Consider the following 19864-nt stretch of genomic DNA (forward strand, 5'->3'; position numbering starts at 1 on the left):
GTTGGGTGCTCCATGCCCACTACAGAGCTGTGTTCTGTGGTTGTGATCTAACGCCCACTGAAGTCAACAAAAGACTTTCCACCAATTTCACTAGGCTTTTTGAATCAGGTCCTACAAAAGCTGTGGTGCTGTTCTGCTATTAGAGTAAACCCTGGGAGAGGACTGTCTTTATCCCACATCCCAACTGCCAGAGAAACCACTGACTCAGGATTGAAGCAGAGACCTGGATAAGAACCTGAATCTATCTTTATTGTCACCTTTCCTCTTTAATTTCACTTTTTATTTAAAAGTAATGTGAAAAAAAAATATCCCTCATCCAAATGTTAGGGATTTGGGGACACCAACCTGATTTCAATGCAAGTGTATGAGAAACCCATTAAAATATGGCTTATTTGTCAACACCAGATCAATGAGCTCTTTCATGAAACCTCTGAGAAACAAACTCCAATATGCAACAGTGATCTGATTTCTTTTTTAAAATTAACTCTTCTTTTTTAATTATGAGCAAGAGTCTACCCTACGATACACAACTTTGACTTCAGTGGGAGTTGAACATGAGGATCTGTGGGAAGAATTCGTCCCTAAGAATTTAAAGGAAGAAACTTCAGTGAACCAAATACAGTGCATTTATAATGACATAGGTTACAAATAATTTTTTAATTATCTTTTTAAATTAAATGTAATGTATTTTAATAAGGGCATCTTATGCTTCTCTTTCATCATATGTACAGAGTAAGGTTAAATATCAGATACAGTTTATATGAAGTAATTCCTCTTTTACTGGTATTTTAAAGTGGCTATCCCTCTGATCCTATTACTATTTATTAATTTGACCAAGTGTACCAATTTTACCGCTTATCAACGATAGTCATCTTAATATATTATTTTAATCAATATTTTACAGCTAGTCATCCACATCCCGGTATCCGTGCCAATGAAATGAACAATAGTGTTCTCTATAGTGGACAAGAACCAAGAATTTATGTAATTCAGTTCCCTTCTTGGCATTAACAATTTGTGTTTGTGCCAGCAGAGATATTCAAAGCAAATTGAGGGCAATCTTGCTGAGAAAGCATGAGTTAGATTTTCCAAACCCTCTGCTACTGACCACTGTCAACAAAAATACTATGTCATATCCTGGGCAAAAAATTAGAAACTGCAAATTCATGCCACCTACTTTAGTACTAACAGCAGCAACAACTGCCTCCACAGTTAAGCAAACTATTAAGAAATGCTGAACTTAATGAAACCGGGATGGGGTGCCATAGTGAAACCAAGGAGAACAGTCACTTCAAAACACTTAACAGAAAACCTATATAGACTAGTACAATGGTCAACCATTTTTCATGGTACAATACATCTTTTAAATCACTTACCTGAGCTACACTTCTAGAAGAATAAAACCTCTAGTAACAATTAGTTGTAATATTTTCCTGGCAAGGCTAAAGCACACCGATACTAATTGCACATTGACACAATAAGAAATAGTGACCTAGTTCCATGTTCATAAGCTTTTCTTAAAATTAACTTAATTTTAGTTCATAACATGAGGTATGTGTACCCTTCAAGCTGGGGGGTATAATTTCCAGTTGGAGGGGACATACTGGTGTAACTCTCATTGAGCTAATTCACTAAAAATAGAGTGTAGCCATGGTAATGCACGTGGTGGGACAGGCTAGCTGCCCACCTGAGACCCTACACATGTTCTCAGGGCAGCTAGCCCATCCCACTGCTCATGCTGCCATGGTGAAACACACTATTTTCAGCACACTATCTTGATGAGAGCTAGCGTAAGTATGTCTCCTCCAGCTGGGAATTACAGCCCCAGCTCGAAGTGTTGATGTAACCATGGAGAAAAAGAATTCAAAATCAGATCACAGTAATATGTATTAGAAAGACAGACAGAATGCTCCCAATTAAGCACTCACTGAAGAGCAATACACTCACTAAACAGATTTTCCTTCTTGTGTCAGAAGTGAAAGAATCTGATACAGATTGAAAACTGAGGAGAATGATTTTAGGGGAGAAAATACCAAACCTTCAGTGAGTCTCCATTGCTTTCAGACAGCCTCTACACTAACATAGATTTGAAGTGGTAGGAATAGACATCCTGACTAAAAGAGCTGCAGCAAAACATTTAAGAGATATAATAGCTCCAACTACAGACCAACAAAGCAATAAACTGAACCCTACTTAATACACTTATGTCATCTAACTTAATTTTTGTAAACCATATTGGCAATGTTATAATTGCTCTGGAGAGCAGTACCTTTGCTTCTCCCCAATGCTAGTTACAATCAGAAAGCCAAATCCTGGAGCCTTTACTCAGTCAAAACTTCAACAGGGTCTTTACTTAAGTAAGGATGCCAGGATTTAGCCCAGGATCTCTAAACACTTGGTTCTCTTTTGCAAGCAAGGCAGAAGATGAGATATCTCAATATATTAATCTCATCTGTGTTTTTATCTCAGTGACAAAATGACAAGTTTACTGACTTTTTTTTTACTATCCTGCCTTTGCTTCTGTAAGCGAAGATAAAACTAACCCATAAAGTTTCCATTGGACTAAAAATAATAATAATAAAAAAAACTTGGAACTGGTGCAGAAATGCTGACTTAGCTTTGGTATGGCTACATCTCTGGCAGCTGAGTACCACTACTGAGAAAATGGAATGGTTACAAAAGCCCTACATATTTCTTTTGAGAAAAGCATGCAATTCAGATCCCTGTTTGGTTCCATTTGAAGTTGACATGCTGATGCTGCATCCCCATTTTTCTTTTTTCAGCCATACAGAATTAAATTCTTCAATTTCTTCATAATTTTGTATATCACCATTTTAAGACCTGATTCCTACCCCATTTGTGCAGTTTTCTTGCAGCCATCAACCAGGTTAAAAAAAAAAGAAAAGAAAAGAAAGAAGTTTGCAAATCGCTGCTTCATCAGCCCTCATGCCATAAGTGTGCAAATATTATCTTCTCCACTGTGTATTTCTAGGAGGAATTTTTTTAAAAGAGTTAAAAGTTAGAAATGAGGGCATTAGTCTTCTCATTCGGTTCATTACACAACATAAAAACTGAACCTGTATTCATTTATTTTAACAGTATGTGAATTAGACCTCCTTCATACATCCTGTTTTGTAAATTCTGTGATCAATCTGAGATTTCTATCACCTTGGCAGCTGACTGGGCAACTATGAACAATTACAATTAGTAAGAACACTTGGTAAAGGAGACTGTACATTTTAAGATAAACAATGCGATCTGCTGAAAACTAGATGCCCTACTTTTTGAGAGCGGATTTGGTGTCCTAGAATTTGAACCAGCTGATTCATCTATGTGCTGCTATTAGACCATTTAAAGTACCAGAAGGGGAAGGCCAACACTTTATTTGGCAACACACAAATCTAAACACACACAAACACAGCCCCGATTCTGTTACGTGGGTGGAACTCTGAGTGTCTGCAGATCTCCAATAATCTAATAGGGCTTTACAGGAAGCAGAAGTCCGGGAACAGTGGCACGATCCAGGCCATACCTTTTCATGGCTAATATCATTATAATAGTAATTTGCACTAATACAGCACCTTCCATCCTAACTACCCAGGATGAAACTCATCCTGGGAAAAGGGTCAACTCAAGGTTTATGATCCACTTAAGTCTTGTGCTAACCCTCTATACAGCAGTGAATTTCACCCTCAGTGATTGTATAAACATTAATATATTAAGCCTCTAACGAATCCTATGAACATCATCTGCATACTATAGAAGAGGAAACCAAGACACTGAGAAGTGTTTTGCCCAAGATCACATGTCAGACACATAGATGAGAAGAGAACCTTGATTTGAACCTCACTTTTGTGCTCCAACCACTGGACACTGGTACTTACTTTTTCCTTAAAATGACTTAGTAGTTAGAAACTTAAGTATCATACGATTGCTTTAGGAGACAGAATTAGCCATGCATATATCTTGCCTCTACATGGTTTTACAATGGGAGGAGTTTTATAATCTTACTCACATTGGAGTAAAACCTTAGTCTGTGACTAATCCCACGGATTTCAGTGGGGCTATTCATAGATTCAGACATACTCCATGTGATGAGTAAGGGTGACAGAATCTAGTCCTATAAAACTATATGGGCAACAGTTACATAGAAAGAACAGAGCACCCCATGCAATTTGTGCACTGGGACGTAAGTATAACTGGGAATTGACTTTATTTCAAGTTTCATAGAAACTGCAGTGCTAATCTGCTCTACCAGCTATAAAAATGTTTCAAAGGTTTTTTTCAGCCAACTATTTTGCCAAATGAAGGGAATTATGGAAAAGAAGTCTGTACTTATCACAATGTTACATGTACATGCTCATTTCTGAAAAAGTCAGTATTTTATATATTCTCTTCCCCAGTCACAGACATGATATACATAAAATCTTCCTGCTTAAAAAACCCAGTATTAAATCCATCTACTTTTACAACACTGGTCATTTTTAATTCCAGTCATCTCTCCTTCTAGTATATAATCATTAATATTGAATATTTTATTCTTTAAACATTAAAAAAAATTAATTAAGCCACAAAAGCATGTACACGCCTAAACTCAGACACTTGCGTTGCTATCACTCTAACCCCTCCCTCCTCACTCTCTACTATTTGTCTCCCTCATTCCTTCTTGTGCCAGGGCTGACCAAATTTCAGATTGTAAGCTCTTCACTGTACAGACTGTTTCTTTCTTTGTCTTTTCTGAAGTTCCTTTCTGGCACTTTAAGATAATAAATCATTACCATGCAACTTTGATTCTGCCTGCTTCTAACACCACGGGAAATAAAAAGCAACATTTATGGATTATTACTCACTTTCAGGCTTTGAATCCACAACTGCATGTTGCATATCTTTCAGCTGGAGCTGTACTCTTTGCAGCCTCTGCTCTGCATGGAACAGCTTAAAAAAGACAATTGACTCTGTTAATATATGTATTCTTTTGGAATGCAACAATGAAACATGATATCAACAAGATGCTCAAAATACAAAAAATGGTAACAGTTTGCACCTGGAGAACATCTGTTCCACAAGACAAAAGTAGTATGTTCTTACAATGCAAAAACAAATGCTTCAACAATTAGTTTAGTTTTATTTGTTGCATTTTAGAATTAAAGAATATATACTTCTTGAGCTACATCTGAGTGATTTTTTCTTTATGGCACAAACTCATTTAATAATTTTTTAAAAATAAAAAATGCTAGTATTCATGAAGGTAAGGACAAAAAGCAGTAACTAGGATCAGGGAGCGCTAAGGGAGGTACTGGAGAAGTATCCTTACAGTACTTCGGCAATGCGGATGAGTTCTCGCAGCAACCTGCTATAATATTGAGCCAAGTTTGAGAAGACACTGCCAAGTTTGATGCTAAACAGCACCTGCTTGAATAGTATTTTTGTGATTTGGACAAATATCCACTAAGAAGTGAAACTAGTTGAACATCAAGTTCATTTCACTTGTGGTCTAACCCAGATGTCAAGCTAGGACTCAGCAGCTGAAAAGGAGTCCAACAACTTCTGCACAAGCGCCAAACACAAATGAAGCCTGCAATACTAAAATCTTTGACTTTTTCTTTCAGTACATTTTGCCAGTTCACACTAGTCGTCAAAAGTTGGCTAGCTGGTATAACAAACAATGCCATCAGACAGCACTGGGCTTCTGTTTAAAAAGTCTTGTTTTGTCAGTGTGACCTGGAAGCAAAGTCCAGCCATTCTGATACCAACCACTTCCAATCAAGCAAGTTATATCTATGACACACATGATTTTCAATTTGGAAAGACAAAATCGTAAGGTTACTCTTAAATCCACATCCCACAAAACAGGGTAGTGCAATGTCATTGTGTTTGTTTCTGCTATTTCCCATCTTAAATCTTAATGGAAACACATATATGTACAAACCACATCAAATCAATATTTGCTCACTACAATAATTTCAATCCTCTGTCTCTCAGAAATACAGTAATATGCCACAGAGCACAGAGTTCTTAAGTGGCTTTGATGTCAGCGGCAGTTAAGACTGCCAAACACTTGAAAGGTGCTCAGCACCCTGCTGAATCAAACCCCTAGTATAGAAATTTACTAAAATATTCCTGTTAAAAATAGGTTTTAATTTCCTGGGGGAGGATATACACACGGTCACCTAATATCATCTTCAGTGTTACTCTTTTAAAAAACTACCGAGGGCTCATCCCCAAATAAAGCCAAACATCTATTTCCTTATGTTTAACAGATTTGCTTTTACATGGATACCTGATTCTTTTGTTCTTGTTTCTGCTGGGCTAAAGATTCTTCTCTCTCTTTCTCTACTCGAAGCTGTCTTGCTATTTCAAGCATTCGTTGATGGTTTTGCACCGTCTCCACCTACAGCACATGGATAAATAGTGCACATTACTGTCAGATAGTTGAGAAATAAATTAGTGTGATCATATGTCTCACAAAGCCACTTAGCACTTCCTTTCCATATATATTGCTACTTAGAGATGACAGTAAGGCACTGGATTCAAGGTCCTTAAAAACTTTGGACTATCGCCGAGGGAGATTCCCTTTCTGTCAATTAGTTATTCAATTCCTTCCTCAGACATACAGCATGTTCATCTTAATCCTTGTTTGCATTCCTAAATCAGAGTTGCAAGCCAAGGACTGTGACACTGAAATGTTACAATGTTACTTCTCTCATTACCCTCTTCTTAAGACGCTCCACTCTCTTGATGAGCTGATCTTTCTCCTCTTCCATTGCAGTGATATCCTACAAAGCAGCAAAAATAAACAAAATTCTAATGTACTTACAATATTATATTATAATATAGGAGTTGGGCCAGATTCTGTTACAGTCATGTAAACGTGGAGTAAGCAAAATCGGAATCTGTCCTTTTACATACTGATACACTTGCATCTTCATTGATTCATGGTCTGATCATCCAAGGCTCTAGTCCCGCTCTCTCTTTCGTCTTATCACTCCAACCCTCACAATCTTTATGTAGAACAGGCTAGATGACTGCATAGCATTCACCATGTAATTACTGTGCCCATTTAAAATGTGAGCACATGGATTTCTTTGATGATTAGGAAAAAACAAAACCATTAAGACAATTCCAAATTTGATCCTGTAACATGTACGCCCTTAAAAGCTGCTGTCATGTCCACTTCTATGCAGATAGATGTTTGAATTCCAGTTTTGCATTCAGTTACATAAGAGAGCTGCATTCTGCCATTTTTCCAGTGAAATTACATTTAAAGAGATACTCTGTTTATAAACCATGGGTCTGATTACTGTTCTCACTTACCCTTCTTTACAGTGATGTCTCTCCATTGTTTTACAATGATGTGAGAGGAGAAACAGGCACTATATATTTAGGCCACAATCCAGCATAGCACTTAAACATATGCTTAATTTTAAGCATGTGAGCAGTCCCTCTGAAAAGTTAGGTGTGTGCTTACATGCTTTGCTCCATTAGGGTCTTTATGAAAATACCCTTATTTAATAACAACACCACCTAGGTTCTCATAACTGAAATAACTTCTATAATTGAGTTTACTTTTCAACATTTCTGTTGCTTTCAATTGACTCCTAAGTCACCGTCTGAAAATGTTACCCTACATTACTAAAGAAAGAGGTTTTATGGACAATGTGTGTTCAGAGGGAAATGCAGTATTAATATTGGAAAATCTTATTATTGAGGCCAGTCCTGTGTCTTGGCAGCACTGCTTCACAATGCGCTCCAGAAGACACAGTTCTGAGCGTGACCTTAGGTCTCGTTCTTCCTTTGTCAGCAGAGAACTAGTCCAGCTAAGCAGAACAAAGTTGCAGTATCTATTAGCGCTGACCTGTATACACTAAGCACTGCAGGGGGCCCATGGAACTGATGAAAATGAAACAAACAGATTTAAGATAAAATCTGGACTAAAATGTTGCAGATCTATGGTTTCTTTTGGGTTTTGCTTTGTTTTTACCCGTCTTATTTCTGCAGTGGAGAAGCCAGAAGTCTTGAGCTGCTCACATTCCTTATGCAGGTTTTTAAAGGCTTCTATCAGATCTTCATACTACAAAACACAAGGGAAAGAAAAACTTCAAAGCCAGCACTGTATCTAATAGGTTGCAAATAACTACATTGCTTTTTATTAATACCATATGTGCACAAAGATCAGCACTGTGAACACATGGTCATTTAGCTGTTTTCTCATCTGAAAAATAGTCAACATATAAAGTAGACATTCACGTTTATTACACCATTGCAGTGAACCTTTTATTTGAGGGTGCCCTCATGAACCCCACAATTTCTCCCCTGCTTTAATGCTTTTCTCAGTGACACATATTGCAGCCAGCATAGTTCTAAGGAAGACTTGCTTGGCTCCACTGGGAGTTAATCCATGTATGTCCCCAGTAAGAGTCATTGGTTGGTTGGTATATGGCTCTCCCTAGGTCTGAGTACACTTCCTGTGTAACCCTAACAGCCCAGAGAGGAAAATCTTGATCTGAGAATGCAAATACAAGTTTCACAAGTTTCTTGAGCATGCAAGGTACTGACCACTCCGGCGTCACTCCAACAAAGCACTTAAGCATGTGAGTAGTCCCATAGACTGTAATTGGGGCCAGAGTGCTTAGCCCTTGCAGAATTGAGTCCAATGTGCTAGATGCTATGGTGAGTGGGGCAGTTTAAATACTACAATAGATTTGATAGAAGATAGTATACCGCATGCTACTTCTAAGCCATTGTGTTCCCACCAGTGATCCTAAACTGAGAGTCAATGTTCAAGTAAGCGCAGGTAGAGAAATAATACCAGAAGACCTAGAGAGTTTAGAAATATAGGTAGGAAATAAAATTACATTAAATTTGGAAAAATGCAAACTAACATCCAAGGAAAGATAATGCCCACAGAAACACAGACATTAAATAAAATGGAGAAATCTAAAAACTGACCTGCAAGTGCTCTCTTATTCCCTTGCAAGAGCAAATTAGATATGAATGTTCAACACAATATGGGAAAAGTATCATTTCACAAAGCAGTGAAGTGATTTTTCTTTTCAAAATAACTCTGCTGAGATAGCAACTGGAATACTACTTTGTGTTCTGGGCACTTCAATATCAGACACATACTGACAAAGTGGAAGGAATTCAGAGAACAACAACAAAACGATTAAGGGCTTGAGGGACTGATTTACAAGAAAACAGTAAAAGATGAAATACATATAGCGTGGCTAAGTGACATATAGAGAGGGAGACACGATAAGATGTATGCATCAATGATGACAAGGAATAATTTATAAAGAGGTGGGAGTAGAAACATGACTAAGGGCTTGTCTATATGGGACATTAATACATGGCTTATCATGAAGTAATCTACAGTGGACACTACTACTGCACACTAAAAGTTCCATAGTGTGCTTTGATGTAGTGCTGACTGAAACGGGATTATTTCAAAGTGCACTACAGAACTTTTAGTACACTGTGGCACTGTCCATCTAAGACATTACTGTGTGGCCAACTGCTGCGCTATAGATTCACACCCTGGCTTACTATGCAGTTACATCCTGTGTAGACAAGCTGTGGAGAAGTGGGGTGAAATTGTGGCCTTTAGGCACTACAGCAGTATAAATGATAAAAAATAATAATAAAAGAAAAATGGATGATGATGATAATGAAAGCTTTTATACACAAAGATCAGTTAGCTTGTGGAACAGTTTCCCAAGGGAAGTGCTGGAAGTCCAGAGCTTGGGACATTTAAAACAAAACTGGCCAAAGCCCTAGAAAAGTATACTGTAAACAACAATCTTGCATTGGCATCTGTGGATGATCAGATTATCTGGAAGGGCTTTTCCATTTCTATTTTCTATTATCCTTCTTCATTTGGGATCCAGAGACACTGTATAGTTACGTACTCATGGAGAAGTGTGCATAGCTGGTATTTTCTTTGGCTTTCTTCTGTGGCTTGACATATTCCTCTTTCCACAATCCAGGGAAGAGGCTGCACTCAGATGATCCATCTTCCAGTAGCTTATGGGTTGGGAGGCTTAAAGCCAATAGTATCCACATGGGAAAGACTCAGTATTTCATGAATGGGGGATACACTTGAGTGAAGGCCCAGTATAGTATGTTGGACCATAACAAGAGTATGGTTGGCCAGTTTGACTGGATGGATCTGTCAGTGGCAGCTGGAGAAGGAGTACACACAGCACATGCAACAGGAGAAACACACAAGCAACCCAAGAAAGCTTATAGGTTCAGTGATGCCATGACTATCAATGCCATGGGGGAAAGTTCATCAAAGATTGGCCACAGAGATTTAGGTCTATGTTTTCTTGGTTATTTAATATAAACTACAGCCAATTTGATTCCCAGATGACAGCATGGCCTGGAAACTGGTAATTTCTTCAAGTCATCTGCTTAAGTAATTGGAAAAATACAAGTAATCAAAGTACCCCATGTACCAAAGAAACCTGCATTAGCTATGCTACTTCCAAGAAGTCATATGTGAATTGTTGATGTCTACCCCTAAAATACGTTGTACATTTGCATAGCCAGATACAGTCAGTGAAACTTGATTAACTTCATCAGCATTTAAATACTCTCACATGGTAATGTCAAATTGCATAAAAGCTGGTATATTATTCCAGCTTCTATTTTGAACTAGTCAGTACAGCAGTGGTTCCCAAACTTGTTCCACCGCCTGTGCAGGAAAAGCCCCTGGCGGGCCGGGCCGATTCGTTTACCTGCCGCATCCGCACATTCGGCCGATCACGGCTCCCAGTGGCCGCGGTTCGCTGCTCCAGGCCAATGGGAGCTGCTGGAAGCGGCGGCAAAAGAAGTAGCTCCCCGCCGCTTCCAGCAGCTCCCATTGGCCTGGAGCAGCGAACCATGGCCACTGGGAGCCGCGATCAACCAAACCTACAAACGCGGCAGGTAAACAAACCGGCCCGGCCTGCCAGGGGCTTTCCCTGCACAAACGGCGGAACAAGTTTGGGAACCACTGCTGTACAGTATTAGTTTAATAATATAGTTATATTATTCTAATCCCAAAAAGGCACACTATTTACGTAATGGGAATAAGAGAGTTGGATATTTATACAAATTAGGACTTCCACATACTGAACAAATATACAATCTACATTCCTTTTTCTAACTGCTGCTTCTGTTTAGTTATTTTTAAGTTATTAAATCAGAGATTGACAATGGTTACAAAAAAAAAGAGCGGGGGGAGGTTGTCCAAACCTCCATGCAGCTATACAGCTTTCGTGATGCATAACAAGTATTTAGTGCTACTTGTTACAAACATTCCATAATATTGATTTTATGAATGACTAATGAAATGCACTAAAAATACTGCATAGAAATTAACTAACCATGTAGCTCAGAATATTTAAATCTGAACACACATCTTAATTACATTTCATTGGCTTTAAATTTCAGACCCACCCAGTTTAATTACTTAAGATCCACATTTAAGGTTCACAAAAAAATGCTGGAATGTCAGCATTGGCAACGGAAGTCCTTTGTTTATCCAAAGGACATAGATATCTGTCTGCTAGAAATTGAATAGACCACCAATGAATTTTACTTGAGTAATCAAAAAGCAATCAGAAGACAATGGCATGCAGTCACTAATGTCTGGGGACAGATTACAATGAGTTACCTACAGTGAAAAACTCCATGGCCTTGTCTAGAATAGGAAAAATGTATGTTAGCTCAGATATTAAACACTTGGTGGTGGTTTTTTAAAAGCGTTAAACCCTGTCTACATTAGGTGTTAACATGGTTTTGAACACCACTTACTTAAAAGGTGTAGCTAACACACTTTTAAAAACACATTTTTTCTTAGTCTGCCCAAGCAATAATCCCCTAAACCATCCCTTTGCCCTTCCTTTTACCTATTTTATTAATTTAAAATAATAGCTGGGTAGCAAATTCATCTGAAACACTACCTGTTTGTTGGTGTCAGCCATAGTATCATCCTGAAGAAACTCAGCTGGCACTTCAAGTTTAATTAAGAAACGTGCCAGATAGGCTCTTTTCTTGAGTTCATTAGTCCGTTGAAGGAGCCAGTGTAAGACAGGATGAATCACAGGTTTGCTTCCAATAACTAAACCCTGGCGGAATGTACTCCTAAATAATAATAAAAAACAGTAAGTCTCCAAATAAAGAACACTGCTTTGGAACAAACACTATTAGCAATTTTTATGATTCCCTCCCCCACCTGCTAATGCTTTTCCCTAATGTTGCTGCCAGTTTGCTGACCACGGGCCTGATTCTGCCGCCCTTATGCAGTCAGAATTCCCACAGAAGTCAGTGAACAAAGACTGCAGCAATGGATCTTGTGTTTCTGAGGTATCCTCCAGAAAACTAGAAGATCTCAAAATGGCCTGGATTACCAGCCTACAAAGTGGTACAGGATGAGTGCAGTACAGACCAATGTGCCTGGTCTCTAAGGGAAGGTGATGACCCTACTAGTCATACAGCACCCTCTACTGGCTAACCTATTGAATATCACAAGATACAAAAGCGAAGGTAGCACAACAGTGGAGCAAACCAACAAGGACAGGATTGAGACGCAACTCCCAAACCCTTGAATTTTTTATTACCACAAGCTAAGTGTGCCATACACTGTACATCTCCTAGGGGTTAATGGAAGAAATATTTTCAGAACATCTGCATATTAAGTGGAACAATCAGTTTCTACATACTATTTAAACAGTAGAACAAAACAATAACTTATAAATAGAGATATATTGATGAATGAGTCTGAAAATGAAAGAATTTGGTACAAATGTATCATTTTCTCTTTGAACGAGGAAAAGGATATTGGCAATGGCAGAACAATTAATAAGACAGACTTACGGGTAACAAATTATAAAATCTGAAGACAAACAATATTTTTACATAGAGTAGATCATTTCAATATTGGTCTGCAATTAAAAGACTTATTTTGCCATTATCTATAAACAAGTTGATACTTACAGGTCAGTAATACTTCCTGGAGGTTTGTATTTAAGGATACCAAGAAGGCTCAACATTCGTTTAGCTGTTTGCTCTGGCATCTCCTCTCTAATGTCAACAACATGCTGAAAAGCAAAAAAACAAATACTGTATTACCATGCATAGGTCAAATTGTTAGCCTCGCAGATCTAAAGGAAGGGACTTGATCCACCCATTATATGATATATTATAACATGTGACTGACATAAGTGAGGTGTCACATACAGAACACCACTCTAAGAGCCAAATTCTGATTCCCTTTGGACTCTTTCCCCATGTGTGTGCTTAGGCAACTTTATTTCAGACCCGTATTCTGGCTGGCCATGGGCCCACAGTCTGCCAGTCATACAGATTACTTCTGCCAAGAGTAGCAGTAATCCTGATAAGACAGGGTGCATAGCGGCCACGATTACATTGTGGGCAAGATCATTACTCAGATATATGGCCCACACCTTCTGATCTAAAAACCTATTCCCCTCCATAGGTCAGCACTCATAGAACCCGAGGATGGATTGTGGACTGTCAGCTCCTTTGCTTTGTGGGGCACAAGGGTAAAAGTTGCATCCCAGAGTTCACTTTCTGATCACTTCCCACCCTGTACATGTGACCAATGGCCAGCCAGAATTTTGTCCTTTAGATGAAAGAAATGTAAGAATAAGATCAAGATTCACATTCTGATTCCTAATCAGCAATTTAAGATGGCTGGTCTCCAGCATTTTCTAGTTTGCCAAAAAATAACTAGATAGAAAGGATTCTCTTCTGGACGTGCACATTTAACTCTCGAAGACTAGAACAATCTACATATGTAAAGCAAACATATGCCATAAAATATACAAAATTAGCTGCAAATGGAGATTTTCTGCATGATTTCTGCTTCCACCACTCTTGAGAGCAAGCCTTCTAATGCCCATGTTTAAACTCCATCCTTACCTTTGGGTCAATCTCCCCCAGAACATCATTGAGAAGCTGCAATAGCTGCATTGACTCCAGTGAGTCAAATGTGATTAAATTATAGTTCTTCTTAAAAGGCTCCTTATTGAGCTTCTCAACAATTGATTTGATTTGATCACTCATAATTGGGTCCTGAAAACAAAAGAGAGAGCGGGAGGGGGAAAAATCCACTCAGTAGAACAGATGTAATGAAATCTGTGAACCTCTGTATGCCATAAAACTCTTGTGACGGATGCATAGAGCTGGGGGGAGAGGGGGATGCTGCAAGACAGGAAGCCTGCAAACCCTGCCTAGTGCATTGCCTTTTACCATGAGGGCTTGTCTACATTTGAAACTGTAGCACTTCAGTGTAGACCAGTGTTTTCTAAACTGTGTTCCGCGGAACACTGGTGTTCCACACGATGTGAATAGGTGTTCCACAAAAGAATCTAGAATTTAATTTTGACTCTTGCACTTGATTTTTGTACTACTTTATAAATGCTTTCCAGTTAGAAATTGTTAGTTCAAGTTATTTTAAATTTGTATTTTTGCTTTGTTTTATAAAATAAAATATATTTGAGCATAAATCATGCAATTTTTTATTTGAAAACCAAATGACTACAAAATAATATTATAAGTGTTCCGTAACAGGCTAAAAAGTGTTCCGTGGCCAAAAAAGTTTGGGAAACACTGGTGTAGACATTACCTACACCAGTAGGAGGAGTTCTCCCATGGGGATAGCTAATCCACCTCACCGAGAGGGGGTAACTGTTGATGGTAGAATTTTTCAATCCACCTACAACTGTCTACGTGGGGGGTTATGTTGATTTAACTAGTCATTCAGCAGTGTGGATTTTTCACACTCCTGAATGACCTAGCTGGGTTGACCTAACGTTTTAGTTTAGACCACAGAAAGAAATGTACATTGAAACATTTGTATTTACTAGCAAAAAGTAGTTCATGGGCTCAAGAAGCCCTTGTGGGTCATTTCAGCCTGGCTGCAATTACTGCATAGGGTATCACTCCCTGTAGCAGAGACCTCTATAGGTATCAGGGGACCCCATAGCCTCCCCCACAGCAGGGACTGACCCCTACGGGTGCCAAGGGAATCCCAGATCCTCCCCGCACAGCAAGGAACAAGCCCGATACATTCCAGAGGACCCCACAGAATAGAATCATAGAATATCAGGGTTGGAAGGGACCTCAGGAGGTCATCTAGTCCAACGCCCTGCTCAAAGCAGGGCCCAATCCCCAATTTTTGCCCCAGATCCCTAAATGGCCCCCTCAAGGATTGAACTCACAACCCTGGGTTTAGCAGGCCAATGCTCAAACCACTGAGCTATCCCTCCCCCCATATCCTCCCCAAAGCAGGGACGGATCCCTATGGGTGACAGAGGACCCCATATCCTCCCCAAAGCAGGGACCCTCCCCTCTGAGTGCCGAGGGGGGGTGTCTCATCACTCTGTACAGTGAGACTGATGGGGACCCTCAGCAGGGACCGATTCCTTTGGGGACCTGGGGGACCCCATATCAATTCTCACAGAGGGACCTGATCCCACTGGCTGCCGGGAACCTCTGTATTCTTCCTTGCAACAGAGACCGACCTCCGGGATGCCAGGGGGCCCCTAGATCCTTCTCCAGAGCAGGACACGCCCCCATGGCTGCCCGGGCCTCCCCGTGTTACTCCCTACAACCGGGACGGCTGGGACCGCTGCATCTATCCCAAAGCCCCCGGAGCCGGCCGCTAGGGACCTCGGCGCTGCTCCCCGCAAGGCCCCACCCCCTCACCCCGGCTCCCGTTACCTGACCTCCTGCCCCAGCTACCCGTTGTCGTTCCCCCCTCCTCCTTCTCCTTCTCCCCAAGAGTTTTTCTCCTAGTTACCAAGCCCTTGGTAACGGTTGCTAGGGCAGAGTGGAACCCTTACTTCCGGTCACGTGGCGTATATGACGGCTGGCGCACAGGAACGGGCCATTGCCCTCCAAGCTGGGCAGGAGAGGCGCATGCGCAGCTTGAGGCAGTGATCTCTCTGCTTCCCCCGCAGGGGCAGGGGGAGGCGCGAATTGCAGCTGATGTGGCAGCCGGTGTAAAGGTGGAGCCGGAGTGGGCCCCCCCATTGGTAACCCTGCCTGGGCGCTCCCCTAGCTGTGACTCCACCTGGCACACGGGCGTGAGCTGCCCACTTTGTAGTGTGTATCACCAGCTGGGCTGCCTCTGACCTGGCCAGAAGTGGGCTTCATCCAGGGGAGCTCTAGGGTTGCTTCCAGCACCTTTCCTTTCACCACAGTCAGTCCTCATTTCTGCTGGGGCTTATTAGTAACTCGGTCTCCCATTGAGCCCTTTTCATCAGGAGGTAACAAATTGCTTTAGGAGAATTATTGAATTAAGCCTGTAGGCCCAAGAAATTCTCTCATTTGACAAAGGAGTAAAATGAGGAAATGAGAACATTTGTTTTGGTTTTCTTTTTAATTTGGACCTGATTACCCAAGTATCTGACTGTCCATAATTGCTAACAAATAGATATGAATCACGTTGGAGAAAATAACCGTGTAACCCATTTCAGGCAAGTGGGTGCATATACCAGTCTTTGCAATTTTATCATCTCTGGAATTCCAAAATGATTCCAGTTGTATTCAAAAATAAATAGCTTGCAATCTGTTAATCATCCCCTTCTAATGTTTATTCTTTTTCAGAATCAGGGTGTGTAAATTGATTTGCAAATGTAAAGAATTTAACTTTGTATGTCTTATTTTATTTTCTGATATGCTGTATGTGAGCTGTGTTTTCTGTTTCCAAGATGGAGAGCTTAATTCTTATCTCATTCTAGTGTGACTCTATTAACAGAAAAGGAGATACTCTTGATTTATACCTGTATAATATCTCAATCCTGAAAAGACTAGTGCATAGATTTCATAAGAATAGCCAGATTGGGTCAGACCAATGGTCCATCTAGCCCAGTATCCTGTCTTCTGATAGTGACCAATGCCAGGTGCTTCAGAGGGAATGAACAGAACAGGTAATCATCAAGTGATCCATCCCCTCTCACCCATTCCCAGCTTCTGGCAAACAGAGGCTAGGGACACCATCCCTGGCTAATAGCTATTGATGGACCTATCCTCCATGAACTTATCTAGTTCTTTTTTGAATGCTGTTATAGTCTTGGCCTTCACAACATCCTCTGGCAAAGAGTTCCACAGCTTGACTGTGCATTGTGTGAAAAAATACTTCCTTTTGTTTTGCCCTTTTAAAAACTAGATCATGTTCCTTTCCTACTAGTAGTCTTTATACTGAGTTTAGTAATCCTGTTTATTTACTAGTTACTGGAAGAGATTCACTTTCCTTTCACATGTTTTCCTAAAATTTTTTAAGCTCTCTTTTCCTCAACTGAGTGTTTAGAGTATTTGTACTACACAGGGGGAGAGTGTCTTCCTATGGAGCTATTAGTGCCAATTCTGGCCCCTACGAGCTGTTCTGGGGGTATATAGGGGCCACAAAGGACCAGGGGAGAATTCCCCATGCTGGAGCAGCATAGAGGCGACATAAGTCCCCCTTTGCCAGTCCCAATGAGGGGATGTGCCTGTTGCATTCAGAGCTATGAGGATTCTGGGATGTGGTACAGCCACAAGGAGGCTGCTGCTGAGGTTCTTTTACCTTACAGCACAGACTATTTCAGCCCCCCACAGTGGCCCAAAATCAAGGCAACACAAAGGTGGCTTAAAGCCAGGTTTGCCATCACCCCTTGGGCTGTGTCTGTCAGGAGGCCCAGCACAGAATCAGTCCCATTCATTTTTATCAAGAGGATGAAGAGTATTCAGGTAAAGAAGGAGTTGGTTTGAGTGCCATATAAAGTGTCACAGCCCTACTCTCCCTTACAGACACTACTGCATGTATGACTGCCTTGTGAATCTGTGAGGGGAGCTCAACCATGAAAGCCAGCAAATCAGAGTGGAAAGGAACCTGAGCAAATAGAAATCATGCTCAACAGCAAAAGAGAGATCACCTTATATGGAAGCATCCGTGGGCAAGGAAATGAATGTATCTGGCCTGGCTGCTAAGGTCAGATCCCAACTGGATGGAAGAAGTTAATGTGAGTGTGCTTAGGAAGAAAAGAAGACACTCTGAAGAGCAAGTCTTTGTCCCAGATGGAATCCAAGTCCTGTTGTTTTTCCTTTTTGTTATAAATCAGGGAATGGGCACTTAAATCTGACTGGGTTATATTAAAATCCATTTCTACAGTATGGCTTTTCAAGTACCTAGATGTATCACAGGTCTTGCTTTGATCCATCCCAATCTGTGTTATTTTGTGCTATTATTTTGTATCACACTTTTCAAAGTTTGTTGATATGCTGCTGATTTTCTCAGCATAGTATACTATAAACCACAGCACCCCAGGACAAAATCAGTGCTGGCACAGGCAATGTCCACTGTGATTCTATGATTTTATGAACAAGTACCTGCTTACCCCAGGTGCTAATTTGTCCCTGTGTGGTAGGGAATTGTAAATCAATTTTCAAGAAACTCTGCCAACTTAAAATCGCACTTTGAGGATTTCTTGTGCCTGCTGCTGTCACATGTAACCTGAGGTGACTATAAACTGAAAAAGATTAGAGAAAACAATGCCTCTGTCTATCTTAATGAGTTTGTTTATTTTGTGTACTTGTGTCTTTGGTTCTGATGTGGGTCTTTCACACAGCAACAGGGAGAGAGGGAAATTGGCCCTCTGAGCCTTACTTATGAGTCTGATCTGGTGTAATCACATACTGAGGGCCTGTTTGACCACTGCCCTGCACTTTACATGGTCATTCACACCAGTGCAGAGTGGGCATACAGCATTAACATTCTAATTTGGTAGCGTATCACACCCACTTTACACTGGTACAAATGACTATGCAAGGTTCAAGGCAACAAAGAATCAAGTCCTTAATGGAGCCAGAACAAGGTGTACGCTTCACTAGCATAGTCTCCTTTAGACTCATTTTTGCATTTAGCCCAATGTTTTCAAACCTCTGGGGTATACTCAGGTGTGTCCTACTAGCCTTTGTAGGTAGATCAGAGCAATGCAAAGTTGCTTCAGTGAATTTGGACTGTTGTACAGTGAATCCCTGACTGGGACGCTGTCCTATGGTGATATTTTGGCCTGTGTTGAGGTAGCACTGCCCTCTCTTGGAGAATAAGGGTGTCACCCTGCAAAGCACAGTCATCAGCCTCTGCTGGCTCTGGAACTTCTTAATTTATTTCTAAAAATGTCCTGTGAATTTGGTGTTGATGAGAGGGGCTGGGTTGAGAACTATAAACAGCCCAGGCAGAAACAGCTTAAGTAGCCTACTTCTACTGTTCCTCTCCTGTGCCTGTCTAACTGTACCTGCAGGGAACAGAGAGAGATCAGTCTTCAGTGATTAATCCTGGTCATGTGCCACCTGAGGCACATTGTACATATGCAAAGAAGAGTCTTTATGATGCCTACAATCTTTGGCCTCTGCTGAGAATACTAACAATGGAGCCAGCTAGTGTATTTTGTGGGCCCCCTGATGTGGATACCTGTCCCCTGGGAACTGGACTGATATCAAGCAACCCATTTCATAACCGTTAACGATGAATCCCTGGCAGGTGCATATGTATCATAACCCCCATTTTACAGAGGAGGAACAGGAAGCACTGAGAGGGAAAGTGAGTTGACCAAGATTCTACAAGGGTGCATTCTTCAACATTGACAATTTTTATATCAAGAGTGGATGTTTTGCTAAAAGGTCTACTCTGGGAATTATTTTGGGGAAGTTCTATGGCCTATGTTATACAGGAGGTCAGACTAGATGATCACAATGATCCCTTCTGGCCTTGGAATCTATTAATAAGACCATACAACAAGCCAGTGACAAACCCTGGTTAGATAGCAGATCCTTCTTCTCCTTCCTGTTCTCATGTCTTTACCCCATGCAA

The 19864-nt window shown here is 40.6% G+C and overlaps 1 protein-coding gene across 3 annotated transcripts in view; it reads right to left on the reverse strand.

Moving 5' to 3' along the window:
* Window positions 1-14193, reverse strand: part of IFT81 (intraflagellar transport 81) — a 59615-nt gene extending 45422 nt beyond the window's left edge. For 2 of the 3 annotated variants that reach the window (XM_077834842.1, XM_077834839.1), the window contains exons 1-7: window positions 13930-14193; window positions 12982-13085; window positions 11949-12129; window positions 7982-8071; window positions 6711-6776; window positions 6281-6391; window positions 4851-4935 (exon numbers count right to left, since the gene is read on the reverse strand). In XM_077834842.1, the coding sequence (XP_077690968.1) occupies window positions 4851-4935; window positions 6281-6391; window positions 6711-6776; window positions 7982-8071; window positions 11949-12129; window positions 12982-13085; window positions 13930-14073 (781 nt within the window). In that variant the 5' untranslated portion in view covers window positions 14074-14193. Of the gene's footprint in view, window positions 1-2852; window positions 2989-4850; window positions 4936-6280; window positions 6392-6710; window positions 6777-7981; window positions 8072-11948; window positions 12130-12981; window positions 13086-13929 lie in introns of those variants that run through there. The other variant, XM_077834840.1, reaches the window with a different exon arrangement.
* Window positions 14194-19864: the final 5671 nt, after the last annotated feature.

Source organism: Eretmochelys imbricata, chromosome 15 (assembly GCF_965152235.1).
Source record: "Eretmochelys imbricata isolate rEreImb1 chromosome 15, rEreImb1.hap1, whole genome shotgun sequence".
NCBI lineage: Eukaryota > Metazoa > Chordata > Testudines > Cheloniidae > Eretmochelys > Eretmochelys imbricata.